The sequence below is a fragment of the Pituophis catenifer genome, unplaced genomic scaffold, assembly GCF_029215685.1.
Source record: "Pituophis catenifer annectens isolate HBS135680 unplaced genomic scaffold, rPitCat1.0.hap2 SCAF_3, whole genome shotgun sequence".
Taxonomy (NCBI): Eukaryota; Metazoa; Chordata; class Lepidosauria; order Squamata; family Colubridae; genus Pituophis; species Pituophis catenifer.
The window spans coordinates 216249104-216268527 of NW_027256883.1; the positions used below are offsets into that span (position 1 = coordinate 216249104).

Consider the following 19424-nt stretch of genomic DNA (forward strand, 5'->3'; position numbering starts at 1 on the left):
ATCGGGCTTAAACTATTTAAGAGGAGAAACTGGCATCTATAAATCTTGAGTGGTTGCAATGAATGAAATGAGTCTGTAATAATGTATAATCTGTAAAATGACAGCCCTGCGACTAGTAACAACAGCTGGTGAAAATCTTATGTCAGAATCTTCAAAGGGCTCTAATATCCAAAAGATATAATATTCTGTTAGAAGTTGTTGGAGTGGGATCAACATCTCTCAAATAAATATGGGAATCAGATTAAAGACATAATTTCTCCGACATGCTTCGGAAGAGCCTTATATTGTGATCAGTATCAGGCAAGATCAGGGGAAATTATTTAAAAGTGATCAAGAGGTGACAGTAAACCCCCATTACATGTAACTAAAGTTACTGGGAAAGGGCCAAATGAATATACTGAACATATTATACTGCATTGGTAAGCCCACATTTGAAATATTGCATCCAGTTTTGGTCACCGCAATATAAAAAATATGCTGAGACTCCGGAAAGAATGCAGAGAAGAGCAACAAAGATGATTAGGGGACTGGAAGATCAAACATAGAACACAGAATAACAGAGTTGGAAGGGACCTTGGAGGTCTTCTAGTCCAACCCCCTGCTCAGGCAGGAAACCCTGGCCTATCCCATTCCAGACAAATGGATGTCCATTCTCTCCGTAAAAGCCTCCAGTGATGAAGCACCCACAACTTCTGGAGGCAAACTGATTATACTGATTAATCGTTCCCACTGTTTCTCCTTAGTTCTAGTTCTAATTGCTTCTCTCCTTTATTAGTTTCCATCCAAAAAGTTACTTGGAAGTGAGAATTTAGAAAGGTTTTGCTTGTCTAGCTCACATTCCAGAAACCTTTTGTTTCTGCTTTATTACATTACTTGGGAATAACTGGCACTAATGAGGAGGAAAATGGAATTTGTTTCCCCAACTACTTCTCTATCTTCACAAAGCAGGAAAAGAACCTATTGTTTTATTTTGGTTTTACCCATTTTATATATCTCTTGCTTTCAGAACTGTATCGATTCTGTTATTTGACGTTGGCCGCTTAGATTTGTGCCCACTTTGTTTTGAGTTTTCCACAAAAAATAAAAATTGGATCTAAGTTGAAATGATATATAGTATAGAGGTATATTAGAGAAGCAGTATATGTAATATCTCTTTTTGTGATTTTAAATACAATAGGCTCCCCCCCCCAACTTAAAGTATATAAAGATCCTTTGCGAATTGGAGTCAGGCAGCACCCAAATTGAACAAAATAAACAAATAAATAGTGGAAATAATAATAATAAAAAAAAACCAGGTTGGGAACACTGGTAGCTTAAGTGATGACCACTCTATAAATCGTTTTTAAAATGTTTTCAGCAAAGCATTGCACACCTACTGAATTACGATTTTTTGGAACATTCGTTCTTAAGTATGTGGCAAAATTCCTGCAAGGATTTGAAAACTGTGATGGATGATAGTGAAACCAAACAAGAGATCTGAAGGAGCTGGTAAGTTGCCTCTCTTTGCTAGACTTTGTACATCCAAATTAGCTGTGAAACTGAAATAATTAATACAACAATAGGAAAACAAATCCTATTAGAAAAATGGTTAAATCTCACAAAATATAATAAATTTCATGGCTGCTTACCCTGGAGAGTGAACAAAATTTTCCATCAGTTAGATCAACAGACTCTCTTAGGAAGGAAGGAAGGAAGGAATGCGCCCCAACTTTTGCTCAGTAGCCTTTCCACTCTCCCGCGTGAAATGCCCACGCAGGAATTGGGTCCCGGCTCTTCCGACGGAGGAAGGGCCATGCAGGGAGCCTTTCCTCTCCCGCGTGTTCCGAGGCCCGAGATTTCGCAGGAGGCCCTCGCGGGACCCTCCCCACCGCTGGGACCCCCGCAAGAAAAGAGACCAAGGGCAGAAGCGGCACCGCGGCGGGGGACCCGGCTAGAAGCTCCCGGCCAGCGGCTGCGCTCCTGAACCTGCCCGCCCGCAGAACAGAGGCGGCTGCGCGTTGGGGGCTTCCTGCGGAGGCTCCCCCGGCGGTCCGGCTTCCGAAGGCGGCGCTGCCCCCTCGACCCGGCCCGCCCTTCCGCCGCCCCGCGCTCGGGGATCCAAAACCTCGACCCGGCCGGCCCTGCAGAAGGGGAGCCCCGGGCACAAACCAGCTGCCGCGATCCGGGGCTGCGGGACCAGCCGGAGCCTTCGCCCAGGAGAGCCGCGCTCCGTCCCCCACTAGCCGGGTTGGGATCGCGGCAAAGAGCAGCCAGCGGATCCCTGGACGGGGCCGGTGTTGGCGGTCGGGGGGGGGGAGAGGGAGGGCGAAACCCCGAGGAAGATGCCGGGAGAAGCAGGTGCGGCTCTTCTTTGGCACCTCTGTGGAACTCTGCTCTAGTCCCAAAGGGGCTTTTTTAAGGGGGCAACTGGACTTCCTTGTTTTTTCTTTTGAAGGCGTTTCGCTTCTCATCCAAGGAGCTTCTTCAGCTCTGACTGGATGGTGGGGAAGGGAAGGATTTATGCTCCTTGCAGGCAGCTGCTCATTGGCATCCTTTGAGAGGGTCCTTGAGGCCACTTGGAGGTTTGTCTATGTCCTCAGGTTACCTGAGTGGTACTAATGGTTCCTGTAGTCCTTCCATCCCCCCCCCCATCCAGTCAGAGCTGAAGAAGCTTCTTGGATGAGAAGCGAAACATCTTCAAAAGAAAAAACAAGGAAGTCCAGCTGCCCCCTTAAAAAAGCCCCCTTGGGCCAACCGTGACCTGAATGGCTGAGAATCTCTACAGACTTTAAACTCTGCTTGAGGTTTCTCAGGCTGTTCATCTGAGCGCTGCCCTCTGCAATGGGGAGAGAAGCCCCCTTGACCTTCCCTGAGAGACCGAAGCTGCCTGCTGGGCAGAAGCTGCTGGTCTGGAGAAGCAGCTCAGACCCGCTGACCCTCCCGTCCCCTGGACTCACCGGCTGGGGGATGGAGCCCGGGGCCGGCGGGTACCAGCCATAGCCAGGCAGAGCAGGATACAGGCAGGGCAGCGGGGGCAGCAGGGCAGCCGGGCACCCCCTCAAGGGGCTCCAGAAGCCCTCCAGGTCCCTGATCTCCAGAGAGAGCCGTGGGGGCATTGCAGAGGCCATGGTGCAGGGCAGATGGGCTGCTGGGAGAGGAAGCCTGGGCTTTTAAAGGAGCAGGTCTGGGGGGTGCCTGGAGGGGGGATGTGATTAGAGGTCACCCAGTTCCCCTGAAAGGACGGAATCAGGACTGGCCAATCGGGATCCTCCGGCTGCCTGTTCCCACCCACCCCTTTCCTCAGCGGAGGTGTTGCAGGAAGAGAGCCCTGTGAGGGAGCCAAAACCCAGAACTTTTGAGGACACTTTTTCCAAATAATTATTTTCCCCCAAAGTGCTGGGGGCTCCTGCCATAGAAGGTACTCCCTGCGTACAAGGTCAGGGGAGGCCTCGGCTTACAACAGTTCACAGAGTGACAGCTCAAAGTTCCAGCAGCACAAGAAAAAGTGACTTACAACCAGTTTTCACACTTTCAACCATTGCAGTATCCCCGTGGTCACGTGAAGAAATTTCAGGCTGACTCATACTTATGACGGTCGCAGTGTCCTAGGGTCATGTGTTCACCATGTTACTAACTGAATAACTGCAGTGATTCACTTAACAACTGTGGCACAGAAGGTCGTAAAATGGGGCAAAACTCAATGAACAACCGTCTCACTTAGCAACATAAATTTTGGGCTCAATTATGATCGTAAATTGAGGACTGCCTGTAGCTCTTGTGCGAAGAAGAGTTTAGATCAGTTCTCCGATCCTTGCCAAATCAGAAGGCTGCAGGAAAAGATGGAATCTCATGGAAATAAAACAAAATCCAGAAAAATCAGTCAAGATTCTACCCAAACGTGATGGTTTTATTTCTATTCACTCTCCAGAGTTCCCCTGGGGCTGCTATACACATTTATACGCAAATGCTATACACATTTATAAAATAAAAAATAAGAATAAATGCCGGCAAAAGCAGAAGATGGCACAGTGGCCACCAAATAGGAAAAGGTCAGTTCACATTCCAAAATCAAAGCAAGGGGACTTAGCTGAGTGTGCCAACTATTGTACAATATCCTTAATTTTGCAGCCAGTTTAGGATCATCCCACACGGATTAGAGGAGAGGAGAGGCCAGATGTTCGAGCTGACTTTAGAAAAGGCTGGAGAACAAGTGGCCTTAATGCTGAGGCTGGCTGGATAATTGAGAGAACCAAAGAGCAGCTCCCCAAACTCCGTAGGTGCTTCCTGGATTACAAAAGAGCCCTTGGTTGAGTTGACCAGAAGGCCGTGGGAAATGGGGGTCCCAGAACAGCTCAAGGGCCTCGTGCCAAACAGGGGACACAGACCGGCTCCAGGTCAGTAGAGGTCAACCGCTGGTCCTCAATCACAACTGAGCCCAACATTTCTGTTGCTAATTGAGAAGCTTGCTTAGTGAGTTCTGCCCCACTTTACGACGTTTCTTGCCATAGTTCTTAAATGAATCGCTGCAGTTAAGATAGTGACTTAAGTCACTCCCCCATTGGCTTTGCTTGTCAGAAGGTTGCAAAATGGGATCATGTGACCCCGGGACGCTGCGACCGTCATAAATATGAACCAGTTGCCCAGCATCCAAATGTTGATCACGTGACCAGGGGGAGGCGGCAAAGGTCGTGTGAAAGAACGGCCAGAAGTCACTTTTTTCAGTGCTGTTGTAACTTTGAACAGTCACTAAATGGACTGATATAAACCAAGGATTACCTGTGGAAGAGAATATCACGGAAAGGTGGGTTGGAAGCGGAAGAACCATCTATAATCTGTGCCGATGGTAACACCCGGATAACACTTGGAGGGGAGGAGTCAGGTCAGAGTTGTCACTCAAGACATAAACCGACCAGGCTCAAATTATCACATTTTGGGCCTATTGCAGGAAGGCAAAGAGCTGAAGGCTCTGATGCTGGGGAGGGTGGGAGGAAAGAAAGAGGACCATCAGTGGCAAATGGAGGGTCCAAAGGACCAGGCTGGGGACAGACCAAGGCCTGTCTGGCCCCTATGAGGTAAAAACTACTGGGTGGCCGTCATCCTTTACATTGGGTAAAGCAGAGGCCTCCAACCTTTGCAAGTTGTGGACTTCAACTCCCAGAATTCCCCAGTCACCAAAGCAAAGCTGGCTGGGGAATTCTGGGAGTTGAAGTCCACGAGTCTTTAAGTTGCAGAGGTTGCACTCCCCTGGTGTAAAGCACTAAATACCAAACTAAACTAAAGGTAGAAGCTCCTGCCCTGCCCTTCTATTCACCCAGTTCTGGAAGAATTCTCAGTTCAGACCAGGGCCAGGAAAGGAGGGTATCCCAACCTTTTCCCTCTTGCCCACTCTTGGCACCGCCTGGCCAGTCTGACAGGGACACCACAGCCGGATGGCCTCAGAGGAAAGGCTCAGGACCAGCCTAGTGGTGAAGCAGACCCTAAAGATAACATCCTCCACGAGATCAAAAGTTGCCAAGAGGTCCAGGAGAGCCAGCAGGAGACACCCCCTGCCCCCCGTCACAGCCATCCGTTTCCTAACCCTGGTTCTCCCTCCAGATGATGGAGAGCTGAGCCTGGAAGGGAATGGGATCCTGCCTCCTCCAGTGAGGCCTTTGCACAGAGCAGCCGAGGCCCTTCCTGCATTAAGGCCAGCCAGCAGCCCGACTGCTGCAGACAGAAGAAGGTCACCTCTTCGCCCGCTGCCTCAGAAAGGGAGGCCAGCCAGCAAAGAGCCCCCTTCCGCAACCACCAGCTGGGAAGCTGAGGGAGAAGCAACAGCCGGATTGAAGCAGCCGTTCTTTTGCTTGAGAAACATCTGGCCCAACTTCCGATGATCTTCAGGAAGGCAGGCAGGATCAGATCTCATGAAGAGCTGGATGGGAGACCACCAGGAAGGTTTGGGGCTAGACGGCAATGGACACTGAGCAGTGTCAGCAGGAGGCCGGCTGGATTCAGTTGAGGCTTTATTGACCAGAGCCGAAAGGTCTTCTCCTGAATTTTGTCAGGCGGAGCTGCACTGGATCCATTTCTTGTTCCCTTTTGGCATTTTGAGCCTGAGGTGGTGGTTCCTGGTCAGCCCTCAGGCTGTGCAATTCCCCCCCCCCCCCACAACTCAGAAGAGCCTTCCTGGCAGTCGACATTGGCAGTTACGTCCCCTACAGCAACAGTTGTTCTTTGGGGCAACGAATTGGCCGGGGGGGACGGAGGATGCTGGTCAGCATGGAATCCTGGACTTCAGCAGTCGCACCCCCTGCTTCGCCCTGGGTATCGCACCTTCCTGAGTTGGGGAATTTTATTTAATTCACATCCTGCCTTTATTGTTTTTATAAACGACTCAAGATGGCCAACACAGGAGGTTTTGCAGGGTGACATTGCCCTGCAGCTCTGCCAAGGGTGAGGCTCTCCTGGCATCCAAGCAGCTCGTTTATTACCCAGGATGGGCCGCAGGGAAGCTCATGACTCCCGTGCCCATGCTCCACACCCAGCGCTTCCCAAAGACTGGCGCCAATTCCCCTTTGCCATGTTTCCACAACCCTCTCGTGACTTCTTCCATTCCCTTCTCTGTGGTTTAGCCTCTTGTGGGAATGCAGCAGGGAGCCCAAGGAACAGGCCGGTGTCCGGGAAAGGAGCCGTGTGAACATGTTGGCCTTCCTGCTTCTAACTGCCTTGGCAGAACCCCTCCCCTATTCACCCCCCCCCTCCCCAGTGAAGGAGCCACTCGTCTTTCCTGGGTTTGAAGGGGGGCTCAGGGCATCCTGACCCCAGAGGCCTTCTTCGCAGTGGTGGGTTTCAATTTAGTTTGCTACCAGTTCGCTTGTGCGACGCTTGTGCATCCGGGTGGGTGGGCGGAGTCTCCCGTTGCTGTCGCTACCGATTTGCCCGATCTGGGGGGAACCGGTAGCAACCCACCACAGCTTTTTTGCCATGGAGGCTCCAGGAAAGCCACCGAAGTGCCCGTCTCAACCACGTTTCTGTCGGTTACACAAAGCAGGCCCAGCATATCATCTATCTGGGTGGAAGTGCACTGAGCAGGTGCGTGAACTAGTCCTTGAGTGTGCAAAACACAGCTGTGAGTTAGCGGGGGTGGGGGTGGAGAAGTCCAGGGCCCGCCTCTTCCAGCACAGCTGGGAAGGCCCTGCTGGGCGATGGAGCCCCTCCTTGGCATGGCAGGTTAAGCACTTGCGTCCCCCCCTTTCTGCGCAGGCAGGCTGGCTTCAGGTGGGACCACAGAGACCCTCCCCCTTCCACTGCTCCCCTCTGCAGCTCCTGCAGGACCCGGGGGGGGGAGGGGCTTTCTCAGTATTCGTTCCCAGGGAGAATCTCCTCCAGAGCAATGGCTGGGGCGGTGGCAGCCTCTGAGGGCAGACCCCCCCCCCGGAAGGAACCTCCAAATGGTCCGGTCCATTCTCTTCGGTCTCACGATTGCTGGGCTCTCTCTCTCTCTTGGGGGGGGGGGGGGCAGGGAGATTTCTCTATTTTGCTGCCAATTATGGAGGCTACCAGGAGGCACCAGGTGCCCACCCTCACTGGGGCTCCTCAGGTGTGCCGAGCCAATCTACTGCACGGGGTTCAAGGACCCTCGAGGGCCAGGCGGCTTACAGCCTGCGAGCTTTACGGGCTGTGCTGGTGGGCAGCAGCATGGCAGACACGGAGCATCAGAGGGGCGCCTTCAGTCGCCATTCCCATGCCTCTCCCTGCTCCCAGCATGCCCTTCCCCCTCAGCCCAAGGGAGCCCAGCCACTCGTCCCTCCCCAAAGCCTTCCTTGCCGCCTCCCTTCTCAGCCTGGCACCACCTGCCCTCCTGGCTCCCTCAACCGGGAGAGGCAGAGATGGAGGGGATCCCGGCCGTGGTCCGGCTGGGCGTTCACTGGCCTCCCCTTGAGGGCTGCAGCCCCGATAGGGGAAAGGCCCGCCTGGGTCTTGCTTCCCGTCTCCTCTGGCGTGCGACCTTGCTCCCACAGATGAGGGCCTGATCAGATAATGGCTGGTAATCCCCGCTTGCCCTCTGCTAATGCGTTGCTGGGACACAGCTGGAACGGCTGAGCCAGGCAGAGGCCACAGCTGGGGGTTCCCAGCTCCAGACCGCAGGCAGAGGTGGGGGGAACTGTGTCCTGTGCCACCTGCCCAGCCCTGCCTGGCACCTGGCTGAAGGTGCCCTTCGGGCGAGGTGGCCTTTTGCCCTGTTGAACACCATCAGGATAAGGCCAAAGCTCCTCGTAAATTCCTGGATTAGCAGTTCTAATCCGACACGAACTCTGCCAAATGAGCAGGCAGCGTCTGGGCTGCCAGAAAGGGGCCCCCGGTCGACTCAGGGGGAGTGGCATAATGGGTGAGAAGGGCCCCCCCTCTCCCAATCCCTCACACAGACCCGCACGCACACGTCCAGACCTGGTGGGCCCTTTTTATTCAGCAGTGCATCCACCAGGCAGTCCTCGGGTGAGGCTGCTGACTTGAGCCTTGGGCTGCCCCCCCCCCTGCCCACCTGGCCTGCCAGGTGACCTGCGGGGCAGCTGAGTACGAGCAGCAGCTGAAGCTGGCCGGTCGCGAGAAGCACAATCCGGAGGGAAGTCTGGTCCTTGAGCCGAGCTGGCCAGCCGGCCACCTAGGCTGCCCCCAAGGGCCAAGAAAGAGGTTGACCCGTGGGGAGTGAAGTCCGGTCACTCTGCGACGGTGATGATGTCGTAGTGGATGCCCGGCTGCAGCTGCTCCGACCCAGACTCCGTGCCGAAGGGAGCCACGGCCACGTCCGCCACTGCTGGAGAGCGAGAGGAGGAGGGGGGAGTGAGCAGAAGGGAGGGGTGTCCCAATTCCGCCCCTCTAACTCTTCGGGCAGCTGGAAGGGAGAAAGCGGACAGGGAAAGGGCACCATCTGGCCCACCCTGACAAATAGAGAGGGAGCCTTTTGAGGTGGGGTGAAAGTGTGGGTGGCAGATCTAGGGCAGGCCCAGAGGATTCAGCCCCCTCCTCCCCACCAGGCAGCCTGGACCCCAAATGCATCCAGAATGTACGCCCGGCCTGCGGCACCTGTGCAGAAGAGGCAACCGGGATTTTTCCCTTTGCCCAAACCGGCTGCAGATCGGCCTAAGGTGACGGGCAGAAGCTCCTGCTCTGCGGGGGTCTCCTTGCTGCTCCCGGGCCCCCCAATAACTGCCACTGCCGAGTGTCCAGCGGCCTCCAGCTGGGCTTGCGTGACGAGCTGCTGCCCGGGGGACACCGGGACATACTGGATCTGTGTGGGGAGAAGGCATCCGTGAGACACCCCCCGCTCCAGAGCCCTCCCCCACAGGAGAGCCAATTCACGAGCTCAGCCGCCGCCCCAAGGCTGCCCCTCCTACCTGGGGCTCCTGCAAGAACGGGCCGCCTTGCTCGTACTGGATGTGGGTGATTTGGCCATCCTGCACCTGAAACAGCAGCCAGGACCGTGAGACATCGGGGTGGGGGAGGGACAGACGGACAGACCCCCATGTTTGTAGGAGGGGGGCAAGCAGGAGGGAAGGCCTCACCTGGATGTGATGGCCCTCAGGCAGCACCACATACTCGTGGGGCAGCAGCTGCTGGACGCCCTCCTGGGTGATGATGTACTGCACCTTCAGAAGGGAGGTGGGGAGAGATTATCGGGGGGCTCCGGCAGCCAGAGCCCAAAGCTCCCCTCCTGGGGTGGCCGGGGGTGGGCTCACCTGGTTCTCGGTGGTCACCAGGTGCTGCACCATCTGCCCGTCTGCCGTGGCCATGATCTCCTGGATGTAGGTGGCCTCCTGCAAGCAAGCAAGCGAGCGCCCGGACTTCGCACCCACAGCAGGGAGAGGCCAGGACAGCCCGGGGGCAAAAGGCAAACTGGGGTGGGGGTGTCGAACCGGGGGTGGGGGGAACAACTGCCAATTCTTCCAACACGGAAGCTTCCACACAGACAGGAAGCGGCAGCACAAAGAACTGAGGCCCCCTCAGGGGTTTTCTGTTAATCTGCATGAAGACCCTTTTCCCTCCCCCATCTGAACTCAGGTTGTGTCAACGCAGCAAACCCCTTCTGCCAACCCAGCTGAGCCCCCCACCCAACTTTCCTGGCTGTAGGATCCCACCCGGATGGGTGGGGGGCTTCCCTGAACTGCCCGCTGACCTTGGGCTGTCCCCCAGGTAAAAGGCCGAGCCCCCTCCCCCCCAGCCTCCTCAGCCTCGCTGGGCCCTCACCTCATTGGGGTCCCCCTCCTCCTGGGTCACGATCATGTGCTCCTGCTCCAGGGCCTGCTGGAGCCTCTCTGGGCCGGACTGCAGGGCCGCTGAGGGACAGAGAAGACCCCCCCAAGACAGTCAATGGCCAAGCCCTGGGAACGCTCCAGCCACCCACCTGCGGCCACCGGGGCCGGATGCCGGTCAGGGTGGGGGAAGAAGGGAGGGAGGGAGGGATTGGGGGGAAGCCCCCTCCCGCTGGCCGCTTACTCTGCAGGGTGGCCAGGGTCTCCTCGTGGCTGTTCAGGATGATGGTCTGGGAGGCGGTGGGGATGGGCTCGGAGGCCGTCCTCCCTTCAGAGCTGTGCAGCCTCTGCATGTGGAACTTGAGGTGGCCTTTCCGGTTGAACCTGCGGGTGGGGGAGGGCTGTCCTCACTCAGCCGCAAAGACCGGAGCCCCCCAAAGGACCCCTCCAAAGGAAGAGCCCCTCCCCCGGCTCACCTCTGGCCGCAGATGTGGCAGGCGAAGGGCTTCTCGTTGGTGTGGGTCAGCGTGTGCCTGCGCAGGTCCTTCTTGTTCTTGGAGGCGAAGCTGCAGTGCTGGCACTTGTGGGGCCGGAGGCTGGCGTGCTGCTCCAGGTGGCTCTGGGGGCAGAGGGGGGGTGAGAACGGCCCCTTCCCGGAGGAAGACCCGCAGCCCCTGAGCCGCCTTCCCCGGGGTCCCCGAGCACCTACCCGGACCTCTGGCCAGGCGGCGGCCGTGAAGGGGCAGTCGGGGCACTTGAAGCCGCTGGGCCCCACGTGGGCCCTCTTGTGGCTCTCCATCTCCGCTCGGCCCGCAAAGGTGGCGCTGCAGATCTTGCAGGAGAACTTCTTGGCCGGGGGTGCCTGGCCCGGTGGGGGCTTCTTGCCTGGGGGGGCCTGGCCCGAGGACTGCTCTGCCGGGACCAGAGGGACTCCGCTGGCCTCCGGCTCCAGCTGCTCCGGGGCCTGCCAGGCCAGGCAGCGCACCACCGGCCACTGGATGGTCGGCAGGGGCTCCCCACTGACCTGCTGTGGGGAGAACCATCACGATGACAGAGCTCCTCTGGCAGAGCAGCCCAGGGTCAGGGCCCACAGGCGCCCCCCAACTGCCCCTAAGAGCAAACGCTTGGCTGCTCTGAGCTCCTCCCTTCCCTTCCCTCTGAGCCTTCTGGGGGTCCTTTGCTCACCTCCCCAGAAGGCGGTGGTGGCTGCTGCGGCGGCTGCTCCTGGGGCCCCTCCAGCACCGTGGGGCCCTCCTTCAGGGAGTCTTGGATCATGGCCTGCACAGTTTCACCAGGGGCCTCCTCCTTGCTGCTGAGAGGATGGAAAACGGGCACAAGAGAGGAGGAGGAGCTGAAGGAACTCGGGGAGGCCTCGTCTCTCATCCCCCCCACCCAGATGCTGCTGCCCCTCCCCAGAGGAGCGCTCACCCGTACAGCGTGCTGGCAACCTCCCCGCTGGCAGAGACCACGCTGTACTCGGAGGCGCTGCAGAACGGGACGGTGACGTGCTGGACCTCGGAAGCAGCTGTGGCGGCCTGGATGAGGGCCCCGCTTGGCTCCGTCCCCTGGGCGGTCAGCAGTTCGGTCTGCAGCTCCTCCTCCTCCTGGCCCTGGGACTCTAAGGGCGTCTTCACCACGGCCACCTGCGGGCGGAGCAGAGCCAGGTCAGATTCAAGGCTTCCCTCCCATTCTGCCCACTACCCCGCAGGAGCTGGGAACCCCCAGCCTCACCTCCAGGGCATCGGCCGGCAGCTCCCGCTGGCCACTCATGTTCAGCAGGAGGTCCAGGGCGGTTTGTGTGGTCACCTCCGCCGAGCCCTCCACCTCTGGGGTGGGGGAGGGGAGAAAGAGATCAAAGTTAAGACTTGCACTCCCCCCCTTCCTCCCCCAGGCAAGGCTTCTGAGCTGCTCTCTAAAACTGGGGGATCTCTCAGTGCACCAGATCCGTGTGTTTGCATTCCCCACCTGGCTCTCCCCTCCATGCCTCCCCAAAGAGGGAAGGAGGGAGGGTCTCTTTGGCCTCCGGCTGCTTTCCCTTCTGCCAGCCTTGTGCCCAGACCCGATAATGAGTGGAAACCCTCCCTCAGTCTGAATGGCAAGAGTTGGTTCATTCCAACAGCTCCCCAAAGTTTTCATTTTGACTGAAGGAGCTACTTGGACCTCAGTTTGAACAAACTTTGGTCCAGTTGCCATGACTGCACCCAGATCTGATAACTCCTCCAAGAGCCTCCGAACGTGGCGAGACCTGGGCAGGGATTGCTAGAACCCACTCCTGCCCTCGTGAAGTCATAAGCCACGGCCCCTCAAAGGGCGAGCAGACGAGCCCCTTTGTGGGTCTGCCCATCTTGAGGGCTTCTGCCTCGCTGCCTGACCCCTTTCCCCCCTTCTGACAATCCCCTCCCCCCTCCCCTCCTCCTCTGGGGCAGGTACCTGGCTCAAAGAGAAGGATGGCGCCCTGCAAGGGCTCCTGGGGAGGGTCGGGGGCTCCTGGCACCTGCGGGGAAGAGCCAGTTGGTCACCACAGCAGCCTCAGCAGCAACAAGGCCCACCCAGGGGCTGTGGCCACTCACGGGCGGGCTGGGCACGGGGTCCTCGGGGACTGCCTGGCCCTGGCAGTGCTGCTGCTTCAGCTCCTCGATCTGCTGAAGGGTGAAGAAGGGGCGGCGGCGGCAGGGCCCCTCCTCTGGATGGTGCTGCACCCACTCCTCAAACTTCTCCGGGTGGCGGCACTGGACATGGAGACGCAGGTTCTTCTTGTGCTTGGTGGAGAAGTGGCAGAGGTCGCAGCCGAAGGGCTTCCCACCTGCAGAGGCCACCAGAGGCTCAGTGCCCTCCTCCCGCTTCGCTCCCGGGCACGAGAGGAGCTGCTCCTCCACGCCCAGCTCAAAACACCCCCAATTGCTACCTCCGCACAAAGAGGCGCCAAAACCGAAATGCCACAATGGGTACCCCCAAGACGTGGCTGTGCCTGCTCTCATTGGCACGCAGATGACACTGGGGCAGCCAAGGAGGCCTCCGGTCTGGGCTACAAGATGGCCGAACTCATTACGCAGCCTCCTCCCCCCCTTCAGAGGCCTGTGGTTGAGTGTCCGGGGCGCTGCAGTAGGGCCTGCCCGCTGGGAATGCCAAGGGCTCCTGCCCTGCGGGTATTGACTACTGCAATGCTCTCTACATGGGGCTGCCCTTGAAGACCATTCGGAGGCTTCAGCTGGTGCAGAATGCGGCCGCACGGGTAGTGATGGGAGTATCCTGACACTCCCATGTTACACCTCTCCTGCGCGACTTGCATTGGTTGCCGGTTGCCCTCCGGGTGAGATTCAAGGTGCTGGTGATCATCTATAAAGCCCTACATGGCTTAGGCCCGGACCATCTGCAGCCAGCAACGGCTTCCCATCGCCCGGTGCACTCTCACAGGGAGGACCTACTCCGGGTGCCGTCGGCCAGACAGTGTCGGCTGATGACCCCCAGGGAGAGCTTTCTCTGTAGGCGCACCCACCCTTTGGAGTCAACTCCCTCTGGAGCTCCGGGTGGCCCCCAACCTTCCCTCCTTCCGCCGTGGGCTGAAAACGTGGCTATTTCATCTAGCCGCCCTAGACTGATGGGGGTTTTAATAGAACTTAATGGGGTTTTATTGGTTTTTTTCTCAATTTTAACATGGACTTTGTTTTTAATGGTCTGATTGTTTTGTTTATTGTTGTGAGCCACCCTGTGTCCTGTGGAGATAGGGTGGCATATAAGTCCAAATGAATGAATGAATGAATGAATGAATGAATGAATGAATGAATGAATAAATAAATAAATATAAATAAATAAAATAAAATAAAATAAAATAAAATAAAATAAAATAAAATAAAATAAAATAAAATAAAATAATTCAGAGCCGCAAAGAGCTGCCCCTTAACCCGGACAAAGACCGATGCCCACTTTGCCCTTCGGTCTTGGGACGACTTGGCTTTCCCCATTCCTCTTTGCTCTTAGACCTTTTAGCGACTGTACACTGCAAGGAGGCTGGCAATCGGGCAGCACGTAAATTTACTATCGTTCTTAATATTGGCCCAACCAAAGTTGCAACTCCGCCTCCTACGGACACTGCAGGTCAGGAAACCACGGGGAGGTAGCCGGGAAGGAGCTGGATGCTGAAGGACTGCTGGAGCGAGTGGGGGCTAGTAAAAACCCGTTGCCACTCCAAGGCCTCTGCTGCAGAGGGCCACAAATCTGCTATTTCCCCACAAAATGCCCAAGGTTGGGATCAGTGAAAGGGGTCAGCACAAAGGCTTCAACTGAAGCCCCCCCGCCCCACCTGTGTGCTTGACGGCCGTGTGGGAGAGCAGGAAGTCCTCGCGGACTGTGGCGTAGGGGCAGAGGCTGCAGCGGAAGGGCCGGTCGTTGATGTGCAGCAGCTGGTGGTTGAGCAGCAGCTTCTTGTCCTCGCACACGTGGTCGCAGAACTCGCACTTGAACCTGCCCAGAGGAGAGCCCAGTGACTGGCAGCCCAGAAGAGCCGCAGGCGGAGCCCTCCGATACGGCCCTCAAACAACGCTCACCTGTGGTTGGCCACCGCCTGGATGTGGGTCAGCAGGTGCATTTTGAAGGTGTAGCGCTTCTTGAAGGACTTCCCACACTGCGATAGAGCGGAGGGGTCAGCCCCCCGGGCTTTCTGCCGCCAAGCCCCCCCCCCCCCCCCAACCTGCACCCCAGCAGCCTCAAACCCACCTTATCGCACATGTGGGGCTTTTCGGAGCTGTGCGTCTTCATGTGCTGGGTGAGCCGCTTCTGCATGGGGTAGACTCGGCCGCAGACCGGGCAGGGGAAGGAGCTCCGCTTGGGAGCCTAGAGTGGAGAGACTCCAGTGGGTCAGCCCCTGGGGGAGGGAGGGGCTCTGCAGGACTCAGTCAGCTGCTCCCGGTCTGGGCCAGGCAGAACCAGAACGTCCAGAAACAAGGTGGTTCCCAGAAAAGAGCCAAGCGACCCCCCACCCCCCCAACAATCAGGGAAGCCCTCTGAAGGCAGGCGTCGGGTGGGGGTGGGGAGAGATGCCAGACTTACCGAGTCGGTTCGCTTCTTCCTGAAAGGGAGGAAAGGAAGGAAAGGGGCTTCGTAAGGAAAGTGGAGCACGGAAGGAAGAGCCCCTCCCACAGAGTTTTCAGAGACCACAAGGGGGTCTGGGGAGCCCCTCAGGCGCTCACTTATTGCGGTTGTGCACAGCAGAGTGGCGGATGACGTCCTTCTTGTACACGCTGGTGTAATCGCACTCCTCGCACTTGTAGGGCTTCCTACCCACATGATTGAACATGTGCTCCTGCGGGAGGCAAAGGAGGGAGAGGCTGGAGGCTCCTGGCAACGGCTGCTTCCCTGCTGGGAGGGGGCAGAACCGGGGGGGGGGGCGCTCACCTTCAGAGAGGACCAACGCCGGGAGCGGTAGCTGCACTGCAGGCAGCGGAAGAGCTGGGGGTCCCCGGCCTCATGGGAGTTCACGTGGAAGCGCAGGTCCTCGTGGGTCAGGAAGCGGGAGCCGCAGATCCGGCACAGGTAGGGCCGCATCAGCGGCTTGGCGGACTTGTAGCAGTATCTGTGGGGAGGCCCAAGGGGGGGGGCGGGTGTCACCTGGGGGACCCCAGCCAGAGACCTTCTTCTGAAGTGCCACCTGACCTCTCACCTTCGCCCCATGTACTTGCGGTATTTCTTGCCCAGGAACCGATGGGAGGGCCGGCCTCGTCGGCGGGGAAGTGCTTCTGGCTGGCCGTGGGAGGACGGGTCCCTGTTCTCCGAATCCGACTGGCCCACCGCCACTTCCGCCAGGCGACCGGCGCCATCAGAAGGGAGGGAGCCCGAGGAGCTGGCTGCCTCGGAGCTCTGCGGGTTCCCCTGCGGGACACACGGAGAGGAGACGGCCGGCTCCGCTTCACCGCCTGCCAAGAGAACCATTCAGCAATTGAAGCCCCAGCTCTCCAAAGCAGCAGCAGCAGCGGCCAATGGCCGAGAGAAGGCGGAAGGCTGCGGGAATCACCCAGGAAAGGTCCACCTGGGAGGTCTGCGGATCCTGTCCTGGACAGGGAGAGCGGCCATTCCATAATGGGATTTTTGCTCTGGCACAGAAAGCAAAGGGGTTGCTGGAGTCGAAAAGCCTCCGTCCTGAGCTGGAAACATCTAACAACGCCTCGCAAGTGAAGAGAAAGCTGGTGCCAGGAGTGGCCAAAGGTCAAGAATTCACTGGCAAAGCCTCACTGGCTACATCCATCTGGAGACAGCTGGAAACGACCCGCAAAAGAGGGGCCCAATCCTGCAGAGGCCCATTGGCCAGCAGCAGAAGGTCCCCAGAGACCCTCCCAAGCTCTGCCTGCTTGCAGGGGTCACGCTCAGGAGGGGCCCTACGGCTCCGGCCCTCCGGTTACAATCCCTGCGGAGCCTTCAGTATGGAGGGCAGCCCTGTCCAACGGGGAAGGGCCAGAAGTCCCGAAACTCCCCCATGGACGTGGTCTCTGCTGCCCAGGCCGGAGCCCCACCGGGTGCTGGGAGCCCAGGAGCGTCTTTGCCCCTCGCTGTTACCTCTCCGCCCCTCCTCACCTTCCGGCCGGGAGGGCGATTCCAGGCGGGGGAACTTGCGGGGTCTCCCGGGCCGCCGCCGCAGTCCCTGCTTGGGGGACGGGGGCAGCGGGTGGCTGATCCTGGGTGGGCGTCCTCGGGGCTCATCCTCCGCCGGATTGTAGTCACTGTCCACTGCAGAGGGGGGGCAGAGAGGGGGCATGAGGGACCAGCAGCAGCAGCCGCGTAAAGCAGGGGAGGGGGCCCATCGCCTCCCACCCCCCTTACCTTCGGGGTCATCGATGGCACCAGCATCCACTATGTCGTCCTCCTCCTGCTGCTCCTCTTCCTCCTCCTCCTCCTCCTCCTCCGGCTTGGCCTCTGGCACCGCAGCCCCCTTGCGCGGGCGGCCCCTCTTCGGTCCGGGGGTGCCGCCTGCAGCCAGAAGAGCCCCCCAGCCGTCAGGGGAGCCTGTCCCGCCTCCCCCCCCAGAGCCCAGGGGCTGCAGACCCCTCCCCTCCCCCCCAGAGCCCAGGGGCTGCAGACCCCTCCCCCCTCCCCTCCCCCCCAGAGCCCAGGGGCTGCAGACCCCTCCCCCCACCCACCTGGCTGCAGGTGCCTCCGCTGCACGTGGCGCAGGAGCGTCTGTCGGGCGGCGCTGCGGAAGGGGCACCGCCGGCACTGGAAGCGCTGCACCACCACCACCTCCACCAGCTCCTCGGCCGACGCTCGCCAGCCGCCCCCGCCTGCCGGAGAGAGCGGAGAGGGAGGGGAGGGGAGGGGAGGGGGCGCTCGTCCCCCCCCCCGCCCGCCCGAGACCCCGCGACCCCCGCCCTGGGGGGCTGTCAGAGGAGGGAGGGGGCAGAGGCTCACCCGTGGGGGGCTCCTGGGGGGGCGGGGGAGCCCCATCCTCCTCCTCCTCCTCCTCCTCCCTCCTTCCGGGCTCGGCGTCTCCTCCGTCGCTCTGCGGGGGGGCGGCAGCTGCGGGGGGAGGGGCGGGGGGGTGAGCCGGGCGGGGGGCTCCGTGGGGCGCGCGTGGGGAGGGGCCTGGGACCCCCGCGCTCCTCCCCCCTCCCTCCCTCGCAGCCTCGGCGGGGCCTGTCCGAGCCGGGCTGCCCCTGGCGCTGCCTGCGCCCCGCTCGCCCCTCCGCCATCTTGCCGAGCGCTCCCCGCCCCTCCGCCGGCCGGGAGCCCGCGCGGACGCCCGCCGCCCCTTCGCCGCCTCCGCCTCACCGCCGGCCTCTCCGCCGCGGGGCTCCGGGCGCTCCGTCGGCGGCTCCGGTTTCCGTTCCGGCACCCGCGAAGACGCCATGGCCGCTTCTCTCGCCCGGCGGAGGGATTCGGCGCCCGGGACCTCCGTCGTCCAGGACATCGCCGCCGCCGGGACTACTTTTGCGGGGAACGTGAGGCGACGCGCTTCTACGCTCGGGTCTATTTTCGTCGGCTACCGCGGAAGCGTCGCCGGGCTTTGCGGCGCGTGCGCGAGGGGCGGGGCCGGGGCGGAGGGCGGCTGGGGCCTAACGGGCGGATTGCGGGCGAGGCTTCCGCTCCGGGGCCGCTTTGCGTGTCGCGGAGGCCAAAAGTCGCGGCTTCTCTCAAGGAAACCGGCCGAGCGAACCGCGGTTGCTCCGTTGCGGGAGGCGGGGAGGCGGCTCCGGCGGGCGGAGGGGGAGGGGCCTTGGGGGCCAGTGGGGGAGGGGGGCTTTGGAGGTCCTTCCCCCCCTCCCTCCCCCCTCCCCTCCCCCCGTGGGGGTCTGTTGGGGGAGGGCAGGGGGTCCATTGCGCCAGAGGCTCCGCTGCCCCCCCGTCTCTCCCCCCCCGCTTCCTCTGCGCCTCTTGCAGGTGGAGGCCTCTCGGGGGGGCATCCAAACGGGCAGGGAGCTCGGCGGGGCCCCCAATGCCAGGCAACGGAGCTCCGGCTGCAGCCCTCCCCGCCCCTCCCCTCCCCCCCAAGCTCCCGGTGGCTCTGGAGGGTGTAGCCGGCTTTGTCCTTCAGAGACCCCCTCCCCAAGCCGGCCACAGCTTCCGCTTCCCCCTTCTGAGCAGCCCCCTCCCCTCCCGGGCCATCCGGAGCCTTGCTTCATCCGAGGTTGCACAAAGCTGCCAGGAAGAGCCCGGCCTCCCTTGCTTCATACTTTCTCCAGCCTCTCCTCCCAGGGGGCTGCGAGGGGTTTCGCCTCAAGGGGAGGGGGGGGCCGCCGTTCTCCCTGGAGCAACGGCTGCCCCGAACTAAGAGGGGCCCTGCAGCTTTTAAGGAGAACCGAAGCGGCTAACTAACACCTCTCCCCCCCCCTGGTGTGAGTGGTTTGTTTAGGACAGGGAGGGGCCGTCCTTGAGCCCGTGGCTGCATTTTTAATATTTTGGGAACACACAATAAACACTGTCTGCACAAAGTAGGGGGAGGTTTGTTTGCTTTGGGACTTGGGGGGGGAGGGAAGGAGAGGTTTTCCTGATTGTGCATTTTCTTGCAAGACTTTGCTTCTGCTGGGACTCTCGCTATCTATCTATCTATCTCACGAGAACAGAGAAGGTCATGCTGCTTCACAAGGGAGGGGGGCTGGAGGTCCAGGGACTGCAAAGAAGGGTTTGGGGACCCTTCCCGTGGCATTGGATCGCTTCCCTTCAGTGGGGAACCCGTGTCGCCTGGGAACATTTGAAGACTGGGTGTGGCATTGGCTCCCAAAGGGCCACTGA

The 19424-nt window shown here is 59.4% G+C and overlaps 1 protein-coding gene across 6 annotated transcripts; it reads right to left on the reverse strand.

Annotated features, from left to right (window-relative positions):
• Positions 1 to 8407: 8407 nt before the first annotated feature.
• On the reverse strand, positions 8408 to 18095 carry ZNF335 (zinc finger protein 335). 6 transcript variants are annotated; one of them, XM_070941893.1, is made up of 26 exons: positions 17964 to 18095; positions 17604 to 17711; positions 17336 to 17476; positions 17019 to 17165; positions 16773 to 16925; positions 15865 to 16117; positions 15600 to 15777; positions 15395 to 15507; positions 15255 to 15273; positions 14922 to 15038; positions 14753 to 14829; positions 14509 to 14669; positions 12779 to 13011; positions 12639 to 12702; positions 11940 to 12034; positions 11637 to 11851; positions 11394 to 11559; positions 10918 to 11235; positions 10685 to 10827; positions 10453 to 10592; positions 10204 to 10292; positions 9696 to 9773; positions 9522 to 9605; positions 9354 to 9419; positions 9043 to 9247; positions 8408 to 8770 (listed from the first exon to the last, which is right to left on the reverse strand). In XM_070941893.1, the coding sequence occupies exons 1-26, from the start codon at positions 18040 to 18042 to the stop codon at positions 8676 to 8678; spliced, it is 3537 nt and encodes a 1178-aa protein (XP_070797994.1). In that variant the 5' UTR covers positions 18043 to 18095; the 3' UTR covers positions 8408 to 8675. The 6 variants fall into 6 exon arrangements, with proteins under 6 accessions (XP_070797994.1, XP_070797996.1, XP_070797993.1 ...); XM_070941895.1 differs by having other exon boundaries at positions 8408 to 8773; positions 15880 to 16117; positions 17964 to 18094; XM_070941892.1 differs by having other exon boundaries at positions 8408 to 8773; positions 10918 to 11232; positions 17964 to 18094.
• Between the last annotated feature and the right edge of the window lie 1329 nt (positions 18096 to 19424).